General features: G+C 47.5%; 1 protein-coding gene across 2 annotated transcripts in view; it reads right to left on the bottom strand.

Moving 5' to 3' along the window:
* The window catches only part of LOC134944371 (aldehyde oxidase 1-like), a 267,367-nt gene extending 243,904 nt beyond the window's left edge, over positions 1–23,463 (bottom strand). For both annotated transcript variants that reach the window (XM_063932949.1, XM_063932950.1), the window contains exons 1-3: positions 23,365–23,463; positions 18,696–18,753; positions 15,807–15,903 (exon numbers count right to left, since the gene is read on the bottom strand). In XM_063932949.1, coding sequence (XP_063789019.1) covers positions 15,807–15,903; positions 18,696–18,753; positions 23,365–23,418 — 209 coding nt within the window. In that variant the 5' untranslated portion in view covers positions 23,419–23,463. The remainder of the gene's footprint in view (positions 1–15,806; positions 15,904–18,695; positions 18,754–23,364) is intronic.
* Positions 23,464–23,875: the final 412 nt, after the last annotated feature.

Raw genomic sequence — 23,875 nt, 5'->3', positions numbered from 1 at the left:
TGCAGGGCAGTCTGGAGCGACTGCTGATGCTGACATCTGGTCCGGACTGAAGGACCTGACAACGATTACGGACATGTCGTCTACTGTCACTGCATATGATTCTCTCACCATTGAAAGAATGGTGGAGGATTATATGAGTGACCGCATCCAAGTAGGCACGTCACACAGTCCATACTTATACTGGCAGGAAAAAGAGGCAATTTGGAGGCCATTGCACAAACTGGCTTTATTCTACCTAAGTTGCCCTCCCACAAGTGTGTACTCCGAAAGAGTGTTTAGTGCCGCCGCTCACCTTGTCAGCAATCGGCGTACGAGGTTACATCCAGAAAATGTGGAGAAGATGATGTTCATTAAAATGAATTATAATCAATTCCTCCGCGGAGACATTGACCTGCAGCAATTGCCTCCACAAAGTACACAGGGAGCTGAGATGGTGGATTCCAGTGGGGACGAATTGATAATCTGTGAGGAGGGGGATGTACACGGTGATATATCGGAGGGTGATGATGAGGTGGACATCTTGCCTCTGTAGAGCCAGTTTGTGCAAGGAGAGATTAATTGCTTCTTTTTTGGGGGGGGGGTCCAAACCAACCCGTCATATCAGTCACAGTCGTGTGGCAGACCCTGTCACTGAAATGATGGGTTGGTTAAAGTGTGCATGTCCTGTTTTGTTTATACAACATAAGGGTGGGTGGGAGGGCCCAAGGACAATTCCATCTTGCACCTCTTTTTTCTTTTATTTTTCTTTGCGTCATGTGCTGTTTGGGGAGGGTTTTTTGGAAGGGACATCCTGCGTGACACTGCAGTGCCACTCCTAAATGGGCCCGGTGTTTGTGTCGGCCACTAGGGTCGCTAATCTTACTCACACAGTCAGCTACCTCATTGCGCCTCTTTTTTTCTTTGCGTCATGTGCTGATTGGGGAGGGTTTTTTGGAAGGGACATCCTGCGTGACACTGCAGTGCCACTCCTAAATGGGCCCGGTGTTTGTGTCGGCCACTAGGGTCGCTAATCTTACTCACACAGTCAGCTACCTCATTGCGCCTCTTTTTTTCTTTGCGTCATGTGCTGATTGGGGAGGGTTTTTTGGAAGGGACATCCTGCGTGACACTGCAGTGCCACTCCTAAATGGGCCCGGTGTTTGTGTCGGCCACTAGGGTCGCTTATCTTACTCACACAGTCAGCTACCTCATTGCGCCTCTTTTTTTCTTTGCGTCATGTGCTGATTGGGGAGGTTTTTTTGGAAGGGACATCCTGCGTGACACTGCAGTGCCACTCCTAGATGGGCCAGGTGTTTGCGTCGGCCACTAGTGTCGCTTAGCTTAGTCATCCAGCGACCTTGGTGCAAATTTTAGGACTAAAAATAATATTGTGAGGTGTGAGGTATTCAGAATAGACTGAAAATGAGTGGAAATTATGGTTTTTGAGGTTAATAATAATATGGGATCAAAATGACCCCCAAATTCTATGATTTAAGCTGTTTTTTAGTGTTTTTTTAAAAAAACACCCGAATCCAAAACACACCCGAATCCGACAAAAAAAATTCGGTGAGGTTTTGCCAAAACGCGGTCGAACCCAAAACACGGCCGCGGAACCGAACCCAAAACCAAAACACAAAACCCGAAAATTTTCAGGCGCTCATCTCTATTTTTAATATACTTGGAGTAGATAATTAACCAAAAATCTAGGTTTTCAGAGTGTACCCATTTGTAAAATCTTATGTTTCTCCACGCGCCTTCTTTTTATAGAGCTAGAATTATATTTCGAAGCAAACGACAAAAATCTGTTTTTATTCAAAGAAACCCGATTTTGATTTGAAAAACAGATTTGGAAACAGGTAAATTCCTTTTGTCAAGAGACTTATCTTTATGGTGGTACTAAGGGGTACGCAGTACTTGCACCTTTTTTTTCCTTGGTCTAATAATTAGGGGCAGATTTAACAAGTGATATTCTTGTTATTGCTTGCAATCTTAAATGGTGCACCGAGTCCAACCAGACAGCTCCTGTCATGTGATTGAGAAATGAGTTAGGAGCTGATGGAGCAGCATTTCAGATTAGTAATGAGTCATAACAAGAATATCACCAGTTGTTGGGTCGAGCGGCGGCTGCAGCATCGATTACCTTGTGCAGGGGGGGAACGCTAAGCACATATACACATACATGTGTAGATGTATGCACTATGGCCCTCATTCCGAGTTGATCGCTCGCAAGGCGAATTTAGCAGAGTTGCTCAGGCTAAGCCTACGCCTACTGGGAGTGTATCTTAGCTTCTTAAAATTGCGACCGATGAATTCGCAATATTGCGATTACAAACTACTTCGCAGTTTCAGAGTAGCTTCAGACTTACTCGGCATCTGCGATCAGTTCAGTGCTTGTCGTTCCTGGTTTGACGTCATAAACACACCCAGCGTTCGCCCAGACACTCCCCCGTTTCTCCGGCCACTCCTGCGTTTTTTCCGGAAACGGTAGCGTTTTTATCCACACGCCCCGAAAACGCCGTGTTTCCGCCCAGTAACACCCATTTCCTGTAAATCACACTACGATCGCCGGAGCGATGAAAAAGCCGTGAGTAAAAATACTATCTCCATTGTAAAATTACTTGGCGCAGTCGCAGTGCGAATATTGCGCATGCGTACTAAGCGGTATTAGCATTCCCCCCTGCACAAGGTGCTTCACACTGCAGCCGAGGGGTCCAGGGTCTGCAGCCGCCGCTGGTTAGAGCTGCCTCTTAATTCTAAAACTAGTTCCAGAAACAGGAAGAAGGTTACCATTTCCAATTGTACTCCACGTGAATGGTAATGTATGAAAAAGTTTTTAAAAAATAAATAAAATAAAAATAAATAAAAAAAAGTTCATGTCAACCATATAATGTGTCAACCATTGTCACGTCAACCATTCGAGCATGTCGATCTTTTGACCACGTCGACCATATGCATGTCTACCATTTGGCGTCGACCTATCATCCGGATACCGCTATACAGATAGGCTTACCATACTGTCCCTTTAAAACGGGACACTCATGAATTACACAGGTTCTGTGGTTGGCTTAATTCAAGCCTGCAAATCACCTGGTTTTAAGCATCCATAGAACCTGTGTAACTCATGAGTGTCCCAGTTTAAATGAATGCTTTAAATCAGGCCTGGCCAACCTGTGGCTCTCCAGCTGTTGTAAAACTACAAGTCCCATCATGCTTTGCCACAGTTTTGCCATTAGGGAATGCTAAAACTTTGGCAGGGCATGCTGGGATGTTAGTTTCACAACATCTGGAGAGCCACAGGTTGGGCAGGCCTGCTTTAAATGGATAGTATAGTAAAGCCTAGCTATACAGCAACTTGTAACTTTAGGCGAATACTGGCAGCTTAATCTTAGACAGGAAAGCAGTTTATGGCTTTTAATAAGTACATACAGTAAGATGACTGTTTATTTTTTTATTTTTTTATTGAAGGCCGCCATAAATGGTAAAAGCAATACAACGTACAATGGGGGTCATTCCGAGTTGTTCGCTCGCAAGCTGCTTTTAGCAGCTTTGCACACGCTAAGCCGCCGCCTACTGGGAGTGAATCTTAGCTTATCAAAATTGCGAACGAAAGATTCGCAATATTGCAAAAAGACTTCTCTGTGCAGTTTCTGAGTAGCTCGAGACTTACTCTGCCAGTGCGATCAGTTCAGTGCTTGTCGTTCCTGGTTTGACGTCACAAACACACCCAGCGTTCGCCCAGACACTCCTCCGTTTCTCCAGCCACTCCCGCGTTTTTCCCAGAAACGGCAGCGTTTTTTCACACACTCCCATAAAACGGACAGTTTCCGCCCAGAAACACCCACTTCCTGTCAATCACATTACGATCACCAGAACGAAGAAAAAACCTCGTAATGCCGTGAGTAAAATACCTAACTGCATAGCAAAATTACTTGGCGCAGTCGCACTGCGGACATTGCGCATGCGCATTAGCGACTAATCGCTCCGTTGCGAGAAAAAAATAACGAGCGAACAACTCGGAATGACCCCCAATGAATGACATAAGCAGCGTAAAGCTAATATCAGGGGACTTCTTTATTTACATGAATAAATATAAGAGATTGTTTCCCAAAAAACAAATCTTTGTCAGATTTACAAATGGATTTTCAAAGAAAAAAGCAAACTAGCTGATTGCAGTTCTCTGTACTGCTGCATTGTTGAGCACTATGTTGAGTTATGATTGTAATTTGGCCAAGAGAATGCAGAAGAAAGGCTCCCATACATCAGCAATCACTAAACAAAATTCACAGATTCTGAGACCCCCCCCCCCCCAATTTAAGGTTTCCGCAATCCACCAATCTGCGCCCGTACATTACAGAGGGGCCCAAGGGAAGGGGGGGGGAGGTAAGGGGGGTGGGGGGCGTATATTAGAATGTGCATACCTCCCAACATGACCCATTCCAGGAGGGACAAAATGCTCTTTACCTGGACTTCCCACTTAATATATCATTGATGTCACCTGTGTTGAACTATTTCATTGATAAGACAGGTGTTTCAACACAGGTGATTCAATCGTAACTTAAGAAGGAAGTCCAGGTAGAAAGCATTTTGTCCCTCCTGGAAGGGGTCATGGTGGGAGGTATGGATTGTGTCTATTACATTTAAGCCAATTGTGTATATTAAATATAAACTAGTAGTTTAATAATGCCTGGGTACTATTAATAGCTCCACCTAATTAAAACACAACTATTTCATAAAGTTTTCTTGTATTGGAACATACACAACTTAAACAACCTTAAAATACGCACAGAAAAAAAATATAACTTGTCTTGCAAACATGCATTAGCAGCAACCTCTGTTCTACTTACACACTGGGACAGGACTCAGGAGGACTCTCTGTGTGTCTCTCTCTTTAGACCTAAATGCTCTCATTAGATCCAGACACCCAGCCAGGGAGGAGGAGAAGCTGGGATCCCTGGGTCACTTAGAGTCCCCCCCCCCTTACTCCTATCTAACCTCTGGCCGGGTAATTCCATTGGTAGTGTCACGATCCGGGTATCTGGACGCCATTACTTACCCTTCAGATGCCTCCTAAGGCGGGCTCAGCGTTCCAGGACCGGATTCCGCTGTTCCTGAGTTTCCACATGCAGAGTGGTCTTTTCATCAGCCGCGGCCTCCGCTGTGCCCGCGTGGTTAAATGTGCATCTATCAGCCTGGCGTCTCCGGTGGCCGGCGCCGCCATTACTGTTTCCCAGACCACATGGATTACAAACCAAACTTCCCTCCAAGTGTCTGCATGGGCGCAGCCATCTTGGATTCTGTCATCTGATCATTTCCACCAATCTGCTGTCTGTGTTGTTGATTTGCATAATTGCCTAGCCAACCCCTTCCTTGCTGCAGGTATAAGTAAGCTGTACCTGAGCAAGGAAGACGTCAGTGCTTTGGTTGTCAAACCTAGTTCCTGTTTGTCTCTCTTCTATGATTGTCTTCCAGGTTCCAGCTCCTGTCTCAAGACTTCCACCATAGAGACCCGCACCAGCATTCCACCTGCGGTGTAGCCTGACTCTCCAATCCATTGTGGATTCATCTGTTTCCAGCTACAACACTACCTGCTTCCAGCCTCAGCTTCCAGCAGAATACAGCTTCCCTTAAAGGGCCGGTGTCCTTTCTACACTTTACCACTCTCCACCGGAATTATTATTTCTCCGCTCTCAAGTTCTACATTTCAGTTCACATTTCATCGCTCCCAAAGTTCATTTATTATTTAACTGGTTCCAGCCAGTATCCACTCCGTGCTAACAACAGTCTGGTTCCAGCCAGTATCCACAGCAGCTGTTTTACCTTCAGCAACCCAGCTCTTCCTGGAACACCAGCTGGTACAATCCTGGGTTATCTCCATTGCTACAGCCGGGCCTGGTAAGGACTTTCCATCTAGAAGATCATAAGAACTATCTCACACTACCAGTGCCCTGTGGCTCCTGCCATGCTGTAGTACTCAGGAACTGTATTTATTCTTTGCTGACTTTTACGTTTTCCTTTATTGCTGCTGTGATGCGGAGTTGTCATAATAAACATCATTGACTTTTATCTAAGTTGTCGTGGTCACGCCTTCGGGCAGTTATTATTCATGTTACTTACATGTCCAGGGGTCTGATACAACCTCCCAGGTTCCGGTACATCTCAGCCCCTACAACTGAGGCTGCCTCCCGTCAGCTCAGGCCCTCAGTTGTGACAGTAAGCACTGACCTAATGAATCCAGCCGGAGACCAGGATCAAGCGGCCAGGCCAATGCAAGAACTGGCAGCCCGACTAGAACATCAGGAGGCTGCACAGGGCCACATCATCCGCTGTCTCCAGGATCTCTCTACTCGGCTGGATGGGATTCAGACCACTCTCCGTGGATCAGGCGCGTCTGGTGCGTCAACCACAGTGACTCCAGCTATAACCCCACCCACCTTACCCATTCCTGCTCCACGTCTTCATCTTCCAACGCCAGCAAAATTTGACGGATCTCCAAGATTCTGCAGGGGATTTCTCAACCAGTGTGAGATTCAGTTTGAGCTACAACCTGGCAATTTCCCCAGTGACCGTACAAAAATTGCCTACATTATTTCTCTTCTCAGTGGCTCAGCCCTCGATTGGGCATCACCGTTATGGGAGAGGTCCGACACCCTGCTATCTTCTTACACTGCATTCGTGTCAACATTCAGGCGCATCTTCGACGAGCCAGGCCGGGTAACTTCAGCTTCGTCTGAGATTCTCCGTTTACGCCAGGGATCACGTACTGTAGGACAATATCTTATACAGTTCCAGATCCTGGCATCCGAACTGGCATGGAACGACGAGGCCCTGTATGCTGCATTCTGGCATGGTTTATCCGAGCGTATTAAAGATGAGTTAGCTACCAGAGACTTACCCTCCAAGTTAGATGAGTTAATCTCACTTTGTACGAAAGTTGACTTACGTTTCAGAGAGAGAGCAACTGAGCGTGGAAGATCATCTGCTCCAAAATCTTCTGCTCCTCCTCCTCGCCAACTGTCACCAACTAAAGATGAACCCATGCAAATTGGCCGTTCCCGTTTAACTCCTGCTGAGCGCCGAAGACGTCTCTCCGAGTTTCTCTGTTTGTACTGTGCAGCTCCGTCTCACACCATTAATGCCTGTCCCAAACGTCCGGGAAACTCCAAATCCTAGCTCGCCAAGGAGAAGGCCGGCTAGGAGTATTGATCTCCTCTCCATCTCCTCAAGATTGTAACCTCCCAGTCTCGCTTCAAGTTGCTCAACGTTATCAGAACGTCATTGCCCTCCTGGATTCCGGAGCAGCTGGGAACTTTATTACCGAAGCCTATGTTAAACAGTGGTCCCTACCCACCGAGAGACTTCCTTCGTCCTTTTCCTTAACTGCTGTGGATGGCAGTAAAATTTTTGATACAGTTATTTCTCTAAGGACTCTACCAGTTCGTCTGAGAGTGGGAGTTCTTCATTCCGAACTTATTTCACTTTTAGTGATTCCAAGAGCCACACATCCTGTGGTCCTGGGCCTTCCATGGCTCCGTCTTCACAATCCTACAATTGATTGGACGACTACGCAAATCCTGGCATGGGGTTCCTCCTGTACTAAGACATGTTTGTTTAAAGTGTTGCCTGTCTGTTCCTCCTCCCCCAGGTCGTCTGATGTTCCACCTCCTCCATATCAAGATTTCACGGATGTGTTCAGTAAAGCTTCTGCTGATATCCTTCCCCCTCATAGAGAATGGGACTGCCCGATTGATCTCGTTCCAGGGAAGGTTCCACCTCGAGGCCGAACTTATCCGTTGTCTCTCCCCGAGACGCATTCTATGGAGGAATACATAAAAGAGAACCTAGCAAAGGGGTTCATTCGACCTTCTTCTTCTCCAGCCGGCGCAGGCTTCTTTTTTGTAAAGAAGAAAGATGGTGGTCTGCGGCCGTGCATCGACTACAGAGGTTTGAACGACATTACCATCAAGAACCGCTATCCTTTACCCCTGATTACTGAGCTCTTTGACAGAGTTAGCGGAGCTACCATCTTTACAAAGCTGGACCTGAGAGGTGCATACAATCTCATCCGGATCCGTGAGGGTGACGAGTGGAAGACCGCATTTAACACCCGTGACGGACATTATGAGTACCTCGTCATGCCCTTCGGATTGAGCAATGCTCCAGCTGTCTTCCAGCATTTCGTCAATGAGATCTTCAGAGACATTCTATACCGTCATGTCGTGGTCTATCTAGATGATATCCTCATTTTTGCCAACAATTTAGAGGAACATCGTTTCTGGGTAAAGGAGGTTCTGTCCCGTCTCCGTGTCAATCATCTCTACTGCAAATTAGAGAAATGCGTCTTTGAAGTCAAGTCCATTCCGTTTCTAGGGTACATTGTGTCCGGTTCCGGACTAGAGATGGATCCTGAGAAACTACAAGCAATCCAGAATTGGCCAGTACCCTTAACCCTCAAAGGGGTCCAGAGGTTCTTAGGGTTCGCCAATTATTACCGAAAGTTTATACGAGACTTTTCCACCATTGTGGCGCCTATTACTGCTTTCACCAAGAAGGGTGCTAACCCGTCCAAGTGGTCTGAAGAAGCCATGCAAGCTTTTCATCTTTTAAAACAGAGGTTCATCTCTGCACCTGTCCTGAAACAGCCTGACGTCGACTCTCCTTTCATCTTAGAGGTGGATGCCTCCTCCGTTGGAGTAGGAGCGGTGTTATCTCAGAGGGCTAAAGATGGTCATTTACATCCTTGCAGTTTCTTCTCACGGAAGTTCTCCCCAGCGGAGCGCAACTATGCCATTGGCGACCAGGAGTTGCTAGCCATCAAGCTCGCTCTAGAGGAGTGGAGATATCTGTTGGAGGGAGCTTCTCATTCAATCACCATCCTTACAGACCACAAGAACCTTCTATATCTAAAAGGCGCACAATGTCTCAACCCTCGTCAGGCCAGATGGGCACTTTTCTTTTCCAGGTTCGACTTTAAACTCCAGTTCTGTCCGGGCTCTCAGAATCGCAAGGCCGATGCCCTTTCCCGCTCATGGGAGCAAGAAAATGAGTCAGAGTCTTCAGACAAGCATCCTATTATAAATCCGTTGGCATTCTCCACGGTAGGGATGGACTCTACGCCCCCATCAGGGAAAAGTTTTGTGAAGCCGACACTAAGGAAGAAGCTCATGCATTGGGCCCATGCTTCCCGTTTTGCCGGACATACAGGTATCCAAAAAACCCTGGAGTTTATCTCTAGGTCCTATTGGTGGCCAACTCTGAAAAAGGACGTTTTGGAGTTTATTGCATCTTGCCCAAAGTGTGCTCAACATAAAGTATCCCGCCAGTCGCCTGCGGGGCAACTGGTTCCACTATCTGTTCCCCGTCGACCATGGACCCATTTGTCGATGGATTTTATTACAGATTTGCCCATGTGCAACAAGTTCAATACCATCTGGGTGGTAGTTGACCGGTTCACCAAGATGGCACACTTCATTCCTCTCACCGGTCTTCCGTCAGCTTCCAAGTTGGCTCAAGTATTCATACAAGAGATCTTCCGACTCCACGGTCTTCCAGAAGAAATTATCTCAGATCGAGGAGTTCAATTCACAGCCAAATTCTGGCGAAGTTTATGTCAAGTCCTCCAAGTCAAGTTAAAGTTTTCCACGGCTTACCATCCTCAGACCAATGGTCAAACTGAGAGGGTGAATCAGGACTTGGAGGCCTTCCTCCGCATCTATGTGTCCTCCTCTCAAGATGACTGGGTTCAATTACTTCCCTGGGCCGAGTTCTGTCATAACAACCAGTATCATTCTTCATCTTCTTCAACACCATTCTTCACCAACTTTGGATTCCACCCTAAAGTCCCTGAGTTCCAACCGCTTCCAGCAACTTCTGTTCCCGCAGTGGATATCACCTTGCATCAGTTTGCCAATATCTGGAAGAGCGTACGATCAGCTCTGCTCAAGGCATCGTTCAGGTACAAGAAGTTTGCGGATAAGAAGCGTCGAGCAGTTCCTGCTCTCAAGGTGGGTGATCGGGTATGGTTATCCACGAAGAATTTGAGGTTAAGAGTTCCCAGTATGAAGTTTGCACCTCGCTACATCGGTCCTTTTAAAATTGATCAAGTCATCAATCCTGTTGCTTACAGACTCCAGTTACCTCCCTTCTTAAAAATACCCAGGACATTCCATGTTTCCCTGTTGAAACCGCTAATCTTGAATCGGTTTCATTCCTCACTTCCACCAACTCCGAAAGTCCAAACTCAACGAGGCGTTGAGTATGAAGTGGCCAAGATCCTGGACTCACGTCACCGTTACGGTCAACTTCAGTATCTCATTGACTGGAAGGGCTATGGTCCTGAAGAACGCTCTTGGACCAATGCCTCTGACGTCCATGCTCCTGCCTTGGTCCGAAATTTCCACGCAAAGTTTCCTTTAAAGCCTAAGAAGTGTCCTGGGGCCACTCCTAAAGGGGGGGGTGCTGTCACGATCCGGGTATCTGGACGCCATTACTTACCCTTCAGATGCCTCCTAAGGCGGGCTCAGCGTTCCAGGACCGGATTCCGCTGTTCCTGAGTTTCCACATGCAGAGTGGTCTTTTCATCAGCCGCGGCCTCCGCTGTGCCCGCGTGGTTAAATGTGCATCTATCAGCCTGGCGTCTCCGGTGGCCGGCGCCGCCATTACTGTTTCCCAGACCACATGGATTACAAACCAAACTTCCCTCCAAGTGTCTGCATGGGCGCAGCCATCTTGGATTCTGTCATCTGATCATTTCCACCAATCTGCTGTCTGTGTTGTTGATTTGCATAATTGCCTAGCCAACCCCTTCCTTGCTGCAGGTATAAGTAAGCTGTACCTGAGCAAGGAAGACGTCAGTGCTTTGGTTGTCAAACCTAGTTCCTGTTTGTCTCTCTTCTATGATTGTCTTCCAGGTTCCAGCTCCTGTCTCAAGACTTCCACCATAGAGACCCGCACCAGCATTCCACCTGCGGTGTAGCCTGACTCTCCAATCCATTGTGGATTCATCTGTTTCCAGCTACAACACTACCTGCTTCCAGCCTCAGCTTCCAGCAGAATACAGCTTCCCTTAAAGGGCCGGTGTCCTTTCTACACTTTACCACTCTCCACCGGAATTATTATTTCTCCGCTCTCAAGTTCTACATTTCAGTTCACATTTCATCGCTCCCAAAGTTAATTTATTATTTAACTGGTTCCAGCCAGTATCCACTCCGTGCTAACAACAGTCTGGTTCCAGCCAGTATCCACAGCAGCTGTTTTACCTTCAGCAACCCAGCTCTTCCTGGAACACCAGCTGGTACAATCCTGGGTTATCTCCATTGCTACAGCCGGGCCTGGTAAGGACTTTCCATCTAGAAGATCATAAGAACTATCTCACACTACCAGTGCCCTGTGGCTCCTGCCATGCTGTAGTACTCAGGAACTGTATTTATTCTTTGCTGACTTTTACGTTTTCCTTTATTGCTGCTGTGATGCGGAGTTGTCATAATAAACATCATTGACTTTTATCTAAGTTGTCGTGGTCACGCCTTCGGGCAGTTATTATTCATGTTACTTACATGTCCAGGGGTCTGATACAACCTCCCAGGTTCCGGTACATCTCAGCCCCTACAACTGAGGCTGCCTCCCGTCAGCTCAGGCCCTCAGTTGTGACAGGTAGCTCATGACACCTGATACTCCTGTGTCTCTCCTATCTGCGTATTGTCCTGCTCACATGCTGGCTGCCTGGTTCTGCTACTGCACAAAAGGGAGAGCTACTGATATCAGTGTGCTCTTTCCCGGGAGCCCCCTGACAGAGGGGGGCCCAGGGTACAGTATGCCCTACGCCCCCAACTTAATCTGGCTATGGTCAGACATGAGTATTCTGTGTCACCCATGAAGTATACTAGGACACATTGTAGCTGTAAAGGTGATGTGTTATGTAGCACAAAGATTTTATAACCTCAATACCCATCCAATCATATAAACTTACAGTTACATGTGGTACCAGATGGCATGATACTGGATACTTATGCTAGATATGCAATAAAGGCCCAACCACAGGACAGAGGACAAAGAGCTCAGCAATCGGGAAATAGAGCAAAATAACTCGTCACCCGCTGCAATTAATATCTAATTGTTATTATAGAATAGTTTTCAGCTTTTTGTCTTTGCAGTATATAAAAACCAAGGGCCTCAAACATATATATTCACACACACACACATCTCATCTTTACTAATGAATTAGCAATATAGGAGCCATTTTTTACATGTCTGTGAAGGGTAAAATAATCATTGTTACACCCTATAGACTTGCCCTATAACACAGTGACTGCCCTGAGAAGGGGAATGTCGAACTAACCTGAACTCGGTCTCTCACTCAGCACTTTGATAACAAACGTACCAGAAATGACAAACTTTATTGATGCACATTCCGGAGCCTGTTTTTTTGCATTTCATGAATGTGCACGCCAAGGGGCAAGTCCAAGGGGCAAATTTACTGAAAGGTTGTTTTTTTTAAGCATTGTACTGATTTCTGGTCTTTTTCCCAGTGTAATTTATTCCTCCGCATTTACTAAAGGCCAAACCACCAACAGCTTCGCCATCACAATTTATTTTTACATAAATACAGATCACCCAACTTATCAGACAGGCAGAAACGTGCTCTCCTGCAGCTGTACAGGAATACCATACATACTAGCTACTGCATGTATGCTGCAGGACCCATCAGCCACAGGTTCTGTGGGTGTGAAGCAGCGGTGCAAGTAGAAAAAAATTCTTAGTGCTATTGTGTGCACGCACCAAAGCCACACGTGCCAAAAAATGGGTGTGGCCACATGCCACATGGGACGTGGCCAATGAAAATAGGGGTGTGATTTGCATATGGGGGGCCAGATGCACATATTACCCCAATAGCGCAGTGCCAGATACACATATGCCCCCAATAGTGCCAGATACAAATGTGCCCCCAATAGTGGAGTGCCAGATACACATATGCCCCCAATAGTGGAGTGCCAGATACACCTATGGCCCCAATAGTGGAGTTGCAGATACACATATGCCCCTGTAGTGCAGTGCCAGATACACATATGCCCCAGTAGTGCAGTGCCAGATACACATATGTCTCCACAGTGCCAGATACACATATGCCCCCCAGTGCCAGATACACATATGCCCCAGTAGTGCAGTGCCAGATACACATATGTCTCCACAGTGCCAGATACACATATGCCCCCACAGTGCCAGATTAAAATATCCACCACAGTGCCAGATATACATATGCCCACAGTGCCAGATATGCCCCCACAGTGCCAGAAACACATATGCCCTCACAGTACCAGACACACATATGCCCCCAGTGCCAGTATCCCTCATAGTGCCAGATATGCGCCCAGTGCCACATATGCCCTCCAGTGCTAGATACACATGTGCCCCCAGTGCCACATATGCCCCCCCAGTGCCAGGTACACATATGCCCCCAGTGCCACATATGTCCCCCCAGTGCCAGATACACATATGACCCCAGTGCCAGGTACATATATGCCCCCAGTGCCACATATGCCCCCCCAGTGACAGATACACATATGCCCCCAGTGCCACATATGCCCCCCAGTGCCAGGTACACATATGTCCCCAGTGCCACATATGCCCCCCAGTGCCAGATACACATATGCCCCCCCAGTGCCAGATACACATATGCCCCCAGTGCCACATATGCCCCACCAGTGACAGATACACATATGCCCCCAGTGCTAGATACACATGTGCCCCCAGTGCCACATATGCCCCCTTAGTGCCAGGTACACATATGCCCCCAGTGCCACATATGTCCCCCCAGTGCCAGATACACATATGACCCCAGTGCCAGGTACATATATGCCCCCAGTGCCACATATGCCCCCCCAGTGACAGATACACATATGCCCCCAGTGCCACATATGCCCCCCAGTGCCAGGTACACATATGTCCCCAGTGCCACATATGCCCCCCAGTGCCAGATACACATATGCCCCCCCAGTGCCAGACACACATATGCCCCCAGTGCCACATATGCCCCACCAGTGACAGATACACATATGCCCTCCAGTGCTAGATACACATGTGCCCCCAGTGCCACATATGCCCCCCCAGTGCCAGGTACACATATGCCCCCAGTGCCAGATACACATATGACCCCAGTGCCAGGTACATATATGCCCCCAGTGCCACATATGCCCCCCCAGTGACAGATACACATATGCCCCCAGTGCCACATATGCCCCCCAGTGCCAGGTACACATATGTCCCCAGTGCCACATATGCCCCCCAGTGCCAGATACACATATGCCCCCCAGTGCCAGATACACATATGCCCCCAGTGCCACATATGCCCCACCAGTGACCGATACACATATGCCCCCAGTGCCAGGTACACATATGCCCCCAGTGCCACATATGCCCCACCAGTGACAGATACACATATGCCCCCAGTGCCAGGTACACATATGCCCCCAGTGCCACATATGCCCCCAGTGCCAGGTACACATATGCCCCCAGTGCCACATATGTCCCCAGTGCCAGATACACATATGCCCCCAGTACCACATATGCCCCCCAGTGCCAAATACACATATGCCCTCAGTGTCAGGTACACATATGCCACGATTGCCACATATGCCCCCCCAGTGCCAAATACACATATCAGGACATAACAGCCCCCAGTGCCACATATGCCCCCCCAGTGCCAGATACACATATGCCCCCAGTGTCAGGTACACACCTCCTCTCCCCGCTGCTGTGCTGTGTCAGGAAGGAGAGCGCAGCTCACGCCTCTTCTGTGTCCCTCCTGTGTCTCTGGCGGTGGCGGTGGCGTGTCTCTCAAATGAGGCGCCGGTTTGTGAGCCAATCAGAGCTCGCGGACCATCAGCCAATCAGGAGCCGCAGCTGCTGGTCCACGAGCTCTGATTTGCTCACGAACCGGCACCTCATTTGAGAGACACGAGAGGGACACAGGAGAGGTGCGAGCTGTGTTCTTCTTCCCGACACAGCACAGCACAGCGGTGCCAGCGGGCAGCAAGCATGGCGGTCAGGCCGGTAGCACTGCGTACTGGCTGGAAATTTCTTACCAGTACGCAGTACCACCCATACCGCCATATTTGCAGCACTGGTGTGAGGTCATACCGAGGTTTCACTGTACCCATAACAACCTGATCCATCTGTATGACCAGGTGAAACATTGCTAGAACCAAGACAGGCTCCCATTTTGTCTCTGGCCTGCACTAGCTGTTGTCTGCACTCCAGTTAGTGCCCTCGAGGGTTATAGGCATTATCCAATCCAATTTTTCCTGCCCATTTGACCCCTGCAGAGCCGGGTCTTATCTGCTCCTCCATCTAGGAGTCACAATGGCATCAGCTGAAGGGAGCAGTCTATAGTCTTCCATGAGTACCCAAGGTCCTGAAAGCTATAGACTGCACATGTATTGGATGCAAAATCACCTATATTAACTGTATGCGGGCAGCTGTCATAATACTGACGCCGGGATTCCGACTGGGGCATCATACAGATGCTGGTATACAGGCGAGGTAGGTGATTCCCCCTCTAGGGGTGTCCACGACACCCATAGAGGAAGAATAGAACCTGTGGCAAGACCGCAAGGGGCTTTGTTGCGCTCGCCCCCCTGCCGGAATCCCACCAATCGGGATGCCGATGTTGGTATAATGACATTCGGCATCCTGTGTGGCGGGATACCATAACGATCCCATATTAACTGCCATCACTCCTACTCCTTGAGTGCGTCGCTGGTCTGAGCTAAGATGCATAACAAGCACTCTGGCAGGCCACCCTAAGCTCCTGGCCACTTACTGTAAAAGGATACAGGACTTTCTTGGAAATTGGGTGAATGGTGGACACCATAACCGTGCAGGCACCGCAGCCCCCTCCGCCGCAGCCATACTTTGTGCCTGTAAGGCGTACTGGAGAGGAAAACCGTTAAGGAAGATAATAAACCATGTTCATTTGCTAGATTGTTTTAAACTGCGGCATCACCAGTCTGACACGTGTAATGGCGTACAGAGATCTAAAGACCTTTACCTAAATTTGTCTCATCTACTGGGCTTATCTTTTCTATGCACCATCCATGACTACAAACATTTGGTTTCCCCTAGATTAAAAAAGAAAAAAAGTTTTGTAAACCCTGCGGCCGGTTTGCACTTTTGGGAGTCCGTCAACAAAACATTCCAGGAAACTATAGGACGGATTCAGAGTTGTACTCAAATCCATATGCCAGGCCGGTCCTGCGTGTTTTTGTGCTGCACATGTGTTGGAAACGAGCGCACTCATCTATGGGGTACGCTGAATCATAATCACTACAGTCGCATCACCACTTGGAACTGCGCAGGCGGGATTGGAACTGTGAGTTCTCACATAGGCTAATCTCTGTAAGGGCTGTGCAGAATTATGGGCACACACACAATTCTACCTGTTGTCAGACACATCTGTCCCACCAAGAACATGGTTGGTCCACGTACGCACTGACCACAATGACGGCTGTAAAACCAAGCGTACAGATAGGGACGATCCGGCTGCAGAGATGCGTACAGCTCATTCAGGTGAACATACGCATTTACCGCCATACACGCAATGCCGTAGCAGTTACGGCTGATTTGTCCCTTGGAAGTCTAACGGAATGTTTTTAACCTTGTTGGCAGATTTCCAGTGATGAAAGGGACATTATTGTATATTTCCCAGCATACGTGATAATACACATGTACTTGTGTCATGGGCGCTATTTCCGGTTGTTGCCTCAGGTAGCAGAATGACGAGGCACACCTCTGTAAGGGAACAGTCAACTCAGGACACTGAGCCTGAAGCCATACACACACATAGAACAAGAAAAGTGGCTGCGCTGTGTGTCAGCAGCTATATAAAATAGAGAGCACAACGTATAAAATGTAAAGAATTTATTCTCTTAATCAGTGTAGTTATAAAACATGTAGGTCAATAATACACCTATATCTGTCTCAGGTGATATAAAGGTTCAGCCGTGTGATAAAATGGCTATCCAATATATTAAATCCTAATTGTGCAATAGGGAGGGAACAGGAGAATTTGTAGATGTAGTTCCAGATAAATATAAACGTATACTACCTCTCCGGCAAGGGCTGGTATAAACTTGGCCGGGCGTCCCCGGCTAGTGAGTCCTGCGTTGCCCGATATTCTGCACAGAGGAGAGGAGTGTTGCGGTGCCCAGTGCCAAGCACCTCCCAATAGAAAGTGATGTATAATCGTCTCCTGTACTCCTGATCGCCAGCCGGCGATGAAGCAAGCTGCTGAGATGCACAATGTGATTGTACAGCGGAGCGGAAAGGTGGGTATCCCTAAGCTGAGTACCTGCCGCCAGGAGGAAATGTGCGGTCGTCTCCTGTTCTCGTGATCGCTGGCTGGCGGTGATAGCAAGCTGCTGTCGGAGAGTCAAAGGCGGTTTCTTGCCGCAATCAGCCGGTCAGCTGGATGGAAGAGAAGCGGTGTGGATTGCACAGGATTAATTCACCTGGACCAGGTGTATGAAAGGCGGGGTCCTGAAGCGTTTTGTCACGATCACGTGACTTTATCAAAGGTAACCTTGTGCATCTCAGCAGCTTGCTTTATCGCCGGCTGGCGATCAGGAGTACAGGAGACGATTATACATCACTTTCTATTGGGAGGTGCTCGGCACTGGGCACTGCAACACTCCTCTCCTCTGTGCAGAATATCGGGCAACGCAGGACTCACTAGCCGGGGACGCCCGGCCAAGTTTATACCAGCCCTTGCTGGAGAGGTAGTATACGTTTATATTTATCTGGAACTACATCTACAAATTCTCCTGTTCCCTCCCTATTGCACAATTAGGATTTAATATATTGGATAGCCATTTTTATCACACGGCTGAACCTTTATATCACCTGAGACAGATATAGGTGTATTATTAACCTACATGTTTTATAACTACACTGATTAAGAGAATAAATTCTTTACATTTTATACGTTGTGCTCTCTATTTTATATAGCTGCTGACACACAGCGCAGCCACTTTTCTTGTTCTATAGTCTTCCAATACATCTCACATAGTGGTGTGGCAAGCGCAGTGTCTCAGGAGCCTGTTGTACCTTAATTTGTTGGCTTTATTTAAATGATTGATTTGTTTGAGGCGCTGAACAAGTAGTTTCTTTTGTTGTTCTGTAATACACACACATAAGTAGTACAGCGACATAAGCAAATAGCACTTATTTATCATCCATGCATCAACGTGCACAATTTGCATGGAACCACATCAACCAATGAGCTTTTGAAATAGTCTAGCACTTGTCAGAAACTGGGACTGATTGGTTGATGGGTTATGCCCATTTGCACCTACATATGTTGGTCAAGGACGTCTGGCATTCAACTTTATGGGAGTCTCAAAGACTTCTGGGAAAGTAGTCCCCTCATCGCCCTCCACATCCCTCCCCCTCCCTCCCGGAACATTGGCTGAACAGGGGACGCTCTTCTCAGATAATCACGCTAATGTGGACACACCTCCTCTTCATAGACCAGAGATTTGCAGTATTATACCACAAAATACATTTAGATGGGCAGGTGTATTTATATTGTACTGTCTGCAATCCCATGCATTTATTAAGGGTCACTTATGCCATTGATAAACTGCTCTGTGGCTTCTCCCATTGCGCATAGACAACAATAATACGTCTCTATCACTGCAGCACACTCCAACTGCGTAAAAGGATACAGTTCTTTCTCAAGTAGGGAAGCAGCATAACTTCAGGATCTGCATTACATTCTACTATCTATACAAGGGAAGAAAACACATAATTATTAGAGCAATGTGCAGTCCGGTTTTACAGAAATCCTAACCTCCCCCGATATTGTGGCTCTGAGACTGAACCGAAACAGTGCCGTAACTAGGCATTTTAGCGCTGTGTGCAAGAAACATCACTAGCGCCCCCCCCCCTCCCCCATGCAAGATATGGGCAGTGCGCGCCACGTGAAAAAATATATAGGGTTGTGGCCACAAAATAATACCAATTCATACTACGGTGCACAGTAGTCTCCATTATTCAAATTTTGCTGCACAGAAGTGCCACTACACCAGGTAGAGCCCCTTTTACACATTACGGCAGACAGCGTCCCCTTTTTATACATTACGGCAGACAGTCCCCCTTTTTACACATGACGGCAGACAGCGTCCCCCTTTTTACACATTACGGCAGACAGTCCCCCTTTTACACATTACGGCAGACAGTCCCCCTTTTTACACATTACGGCAGACAGCGTCCCCCTTTTTACACATTACGGCAGACAGCGACCCCTTTTTACACTTTATGGCAGACAGCGTCCCCTTTTTATCACACATTACGGCAGACAGTGACCCCTTTTTACACATTACGGCAGACAGTGACCCCTTTTTACATATTATGGCAGACAGCGTCCCCTTTTTACACATTACGGCAGACAGCGTCCCCCTTTTTACACATTACGGCAGATAGCGTCCCCCTTACACATTGTGGCAGATAGAATAGATAGATAGATAGATAGATAGATAGATAGATAGATAGATAGACAGATACTTACCATTCAGGGCAGCGCTTAGGCAGAGCCTGACAGGCAGTTTTCTCAGTGCTGCCGCCAGCTCCCGAGTCCTCTTGGTAGTGTCCTGCTCCTCCATGTACACACAGCCGCCCCATCTTCCTGCAGACTGACCCACCGCCGACTACAGCAGCAGCTTCACAGTCCCCTGCAGCCAGACCCTTATGTGAATAATCAGCAGCAGCGGCAGTGGTGGGTGAGGGGACACAGGCGCCGCCGCCAGCAGGAGTAGGAACACAGGCAGTGCCGGCCGCCAGCGGGACACAGGCGGTGCTGCCAGCGGGAGTAGGGACAGAGGCAGCGCCGCATGCTGTAGTGGATACAGGCGGCGGCGCATGCGGGACGCAGGCGGCGGCGCCAGCAGCGGCCGTGCGGGTGTGTTGCAAGATGGTGCGCCTGCAGTGCATTTGCGCTGTGGGCAAGGCACCATCGGCACACACCTAGTTACGGCCCTGAACCTGATCCATACAGATTCCCGGTCCTGATCTTCCAGTGGTTCGGAATTTGAAATCTAAATGTCATGTTTTGTATTGCAAAAATGACATAATTTTAGCTATTTTTATAGATTTTTATCAATGTTTTTTGTTTTGTTTTTTTATTAATCAATTTTAAACTAAACCGAAATCCGAATCTAAACCAAAACACTTGAGGGTGGTTTGCAAAACCAAAACACGGAGATGAATCCAAAATCAAAACATGGGTGTCGGCATGTATGATGTCATCTGGTTATTACAAAATTGCTAATGGAAGGGCTTGGAGGAGAATTTTGCGAATTCCCATTAGTACATTTAGGTGATACTAAAATAGTGTAAAAATGGTATGAAAACACACTTTTTCATATTATTTTAGTAAAAATAATATTGATAAATATGCCCGTTAATATATAATACTACTTATTAAAGTGGAACACAAATAATACTTTGATAACCTGTATCCCTGCCATGATGATGAAATTGCAATCATGATTTTTCTTGGCAAAGGGAAGAGGTCTCCCGGAAACGTGTAGAAAAGCCTGCTGCGGAGACAACATATATTGGGCCTAATGCAGCTTCAGTTGTACTTTAGCGAAAAATCGCAAAACTACAACCTACAACTTTTCTTTAACATGCTAAGGTCCGGGGCAAGCCCCCCCCCCCCCCCCGCATGTCGGGTCCTGCCCCCCGTTAACACATCGCTTGCATGATTAAGGTAGCCCCCTGCCTATGCAGCCTAGCTGCGTAGGCAGTCGGCTGGCCGCCATATTTTGGGTCGCAGCGGCTGCGTATGACGTCACGCAGTCGCCACAGCCCGCCCCAGCAACAGTCCGGACATGCCTGCATTGGCAGGACCGCACCCCTTATGCGGAGCGTCGACGCCCACAAAACACAGCGTGGACACCCCGTTCCTGCGCCCCTCCAGGTCTTAGATTGCGATCGCAGGTTACGACCGGCTTGCACATGCTTGGTGCTGAAATTGTCAAATAGCAATATCATCACTTTTACATCTGAACCTTAATCCTGCCCATATACCTGAGAGGTTTTGCTGTTTTGGACCATCTACACTTCCCTGACTGCAGCCAGGACTTGCTACATGTGTGATCTGCATTCCGGTATTACCTGCCTCCTATTTTACTGTGAATGTCGGTATTTTATTGATTATACCCAATTGTTTATTAATAAAATAATCTGCACCGTTGACCCTTCTCATCTCTAACTGCTGGCGAATCCCGAGGAAGAAGCAAAGAAACCTTTATGTGCACTCGTGACAGAATTCAAATGTACCTTTTGATCTTAGGGGTGAAACAGAGTGAACCTGAAAACAAGTACTGCACCTTGTAAAGATACCTCTATGTGCATGCGTGAAAGTATGGTGATGTAAGTGCCTGTCCTAAGTGCGAGTGAGAACTGCAGCATACAGGTGGAATACTTCATTATCCTTTACCAAGTGAAAAATACAAAGCGCGGGTTACCAGTTTTCTATTGTTGCATATATTTGATCTACGAGCAAGAGGTGGTGTGCTCTCCTGTTACTTGTAAACCTGCTGCTTGATTTTATATAGTGCAAGGCGGTTGTCTGTTTAATTGTATGCAATCTTGAAAAGGTTTCTTGCAACATACTGCCATATTTCAGAGAGTTGAACATCCCTGGTGACTGACAGATACGTAGGGGCTGATTTTTAGACGGATGCAGCAGTGATATTAGGTGCAGAGGAGCAATGTGTTTTCTTCTGCAATTTCACCTGAGTTGCACTGCACAATAGTGCACATGCGACCCGATATGTACAGAGTCGCAGGGCAGATTTGGACGCAAGGTAGCAGAAATGTGAGGAGTGTTCCTGGTCGGTGACTGGGAGATAATGCGGGTACAGGGGTGGCTAAGCAGACGCACGGAGATGTTGCAGTTTGTGGGAGCGCTTGAGGAGTGTTGCTAGATCTATGGAAGCTGACAGTGGGTGTCTCGGGGTAATTCCAAGTTGATCGCAGCAGGAAATTTTTTAGCAGTTGGGCAAAACCATGTGTACTGCAGGGGGGCAGATATAACATTTGCAGAGAGAGTTAGATTTGGGTGTAGTGAGTTCAATCTGCAATCTAAATTGCAGTGTAAAAATGAAGCAGCCAGTATTTACCCTGCACAGAAACAAAATAACCCACCCAAATCTAACTCTCTCTGCACATGTTATATCTGCCTCCCCTGCAGTGCACATGGTTTTGCCCAACTGCTAAAAAATTTCCTGCTGCGATCAACTTGGAATTACCCCCTCAGTCCTTGCACATTCAGACGCACGGATTTACACCAGGGAAGTGCTTTGTAGCAGCATTTGCATAAAGATGAAGATGGGGACAAATGTGCAATTTAAAAGTTTTGTTTTTCAGAGCTAGTACCTGGTAGCTGACGCCATCTGAGGTGAGGACACGTACTTAGGGGGTAATTCTGAGTTGATCGCAGCAGCAAGTTTGTTAGCAATTGGGCAAAACCATGTGCACTGGAGGGGGGGGGGGGCAGATATAACATTTGCTGCTTTATTTTTACACTGCAATTTAGATTGCAGATTGAACACACCACACCCAAATCTAACTCTCTCTGCACATGTTATATCTCTCTCCCCCCCCCCCCCCCCCCGAAGTGTACATGGTTTCGCCCAATTGCTAACAAAATTGCTGCTGCGAATCTGCGATCAACTCAGAATTAGGCCCTTAGCGCCCTGTACAGGGCATTCGTTTTTGGGTTCTCATCAAGGACTACAAAATATTCAGATGCACAATAATAATAAATGGTAAAATGCTGGCGAGCGTTTATATTGTGCAGATTACAATGAGCAATCACCCTGTATGCTGCTAAACTGCTATTAAATCATTTTCTTTGAGGTCACTGAATCTACCGCTTCTAAAAGGTCTGTGCTGCAATCCCTCTGCAGGTCTGGGATTCCCAGTATGGTATTTACTGTACTGGGTAGTTAGGAATTCAGCCCGTCTGCCGTCCCATGCCACCAGGTGTACTCTAAGATGGGTATTATTACACCGTGCCGTGCCTTCAAGGGTACTCTAAGATGGGTATTACACCTTGCACTGCCCACCAAGAGTACTGGCTACATTACTCAGCAGGTCTAAGGGAAATGCAATGCCTATGTACTTGGCTGTGACCTACAGTACAGTAGTACAATAACCACACGCCTTGCTGGTATAGATAATCACATATTTGAACAATATTTTAAAAGACACAAACACATAAAAATGATGCAGTTGCTATTAGTTCAGTGTGTGGAATTTGTGCCCGGAGTAAAGTGTTCTATTGTTAAAACTGCTGAGATGTAACAATTAGTAATGCAAGCATACCTTTCTTCCATTCACATAGAATATCAGCTGGTCCGGAGCCCGTTTAATAGACATCTCTCCAGGTCTGTCAGTCTCTGCAAAGAGCTGTTGGGTGATTGCTTAAAGATCGGCAAGGTGTTCTACACAGTGAGAGCGGAGCTGCAGAATGGCATGAGATGTGTTTGGTAACACTGTAAACTCGCCAAACTGGTCCTCTGGCATCAAGGTATGACAAGCCTGCTAAAAGAATTCGATGGCCAAATAGGACTGAGAATAAATAAGCGTCCTGGTTTTTTAAAAGAAGGAAGCCTGAGGCAGGGATTAGGAGAAAGGGGGAGGAGAGGGGGAAGGGGAGGATAGAGCAGGTAGCCAGGGCCGGTTCTTAGACTTGTGGCGCCCCGGGCAAAATATGGGGGCGTGGCTTCAATTGGGGGCGTGGTCACGACGCTGAAAGAAAATAAATAAATAAATAAAAAGTATACTTACCATCCCCGTTCCTGATCCAGACCGCTGCAGACCTCCTCCGCCGGCG

The sequence above is a fragment of the Pseudophryne corroboree genome, chromosome 7 (genome assembly GCF_028390025.1).
Source record: "Pseudophryne corroboree isolate aPseCor3 chromosome 7, aPseCor3.hap2, whole genome shotgun sequence".
NCBI lineage: Eukaryota > Metazoa > Chordata > Amphibia > Anura > Myobatrachidae > Pseudophryne > Pseudophryne corroboree.
The sequence above is the reverse complement of the archived record's forward strand: the minus strand, read 5'-3'. Positions and strand labels throughout refer to the sequence as shown.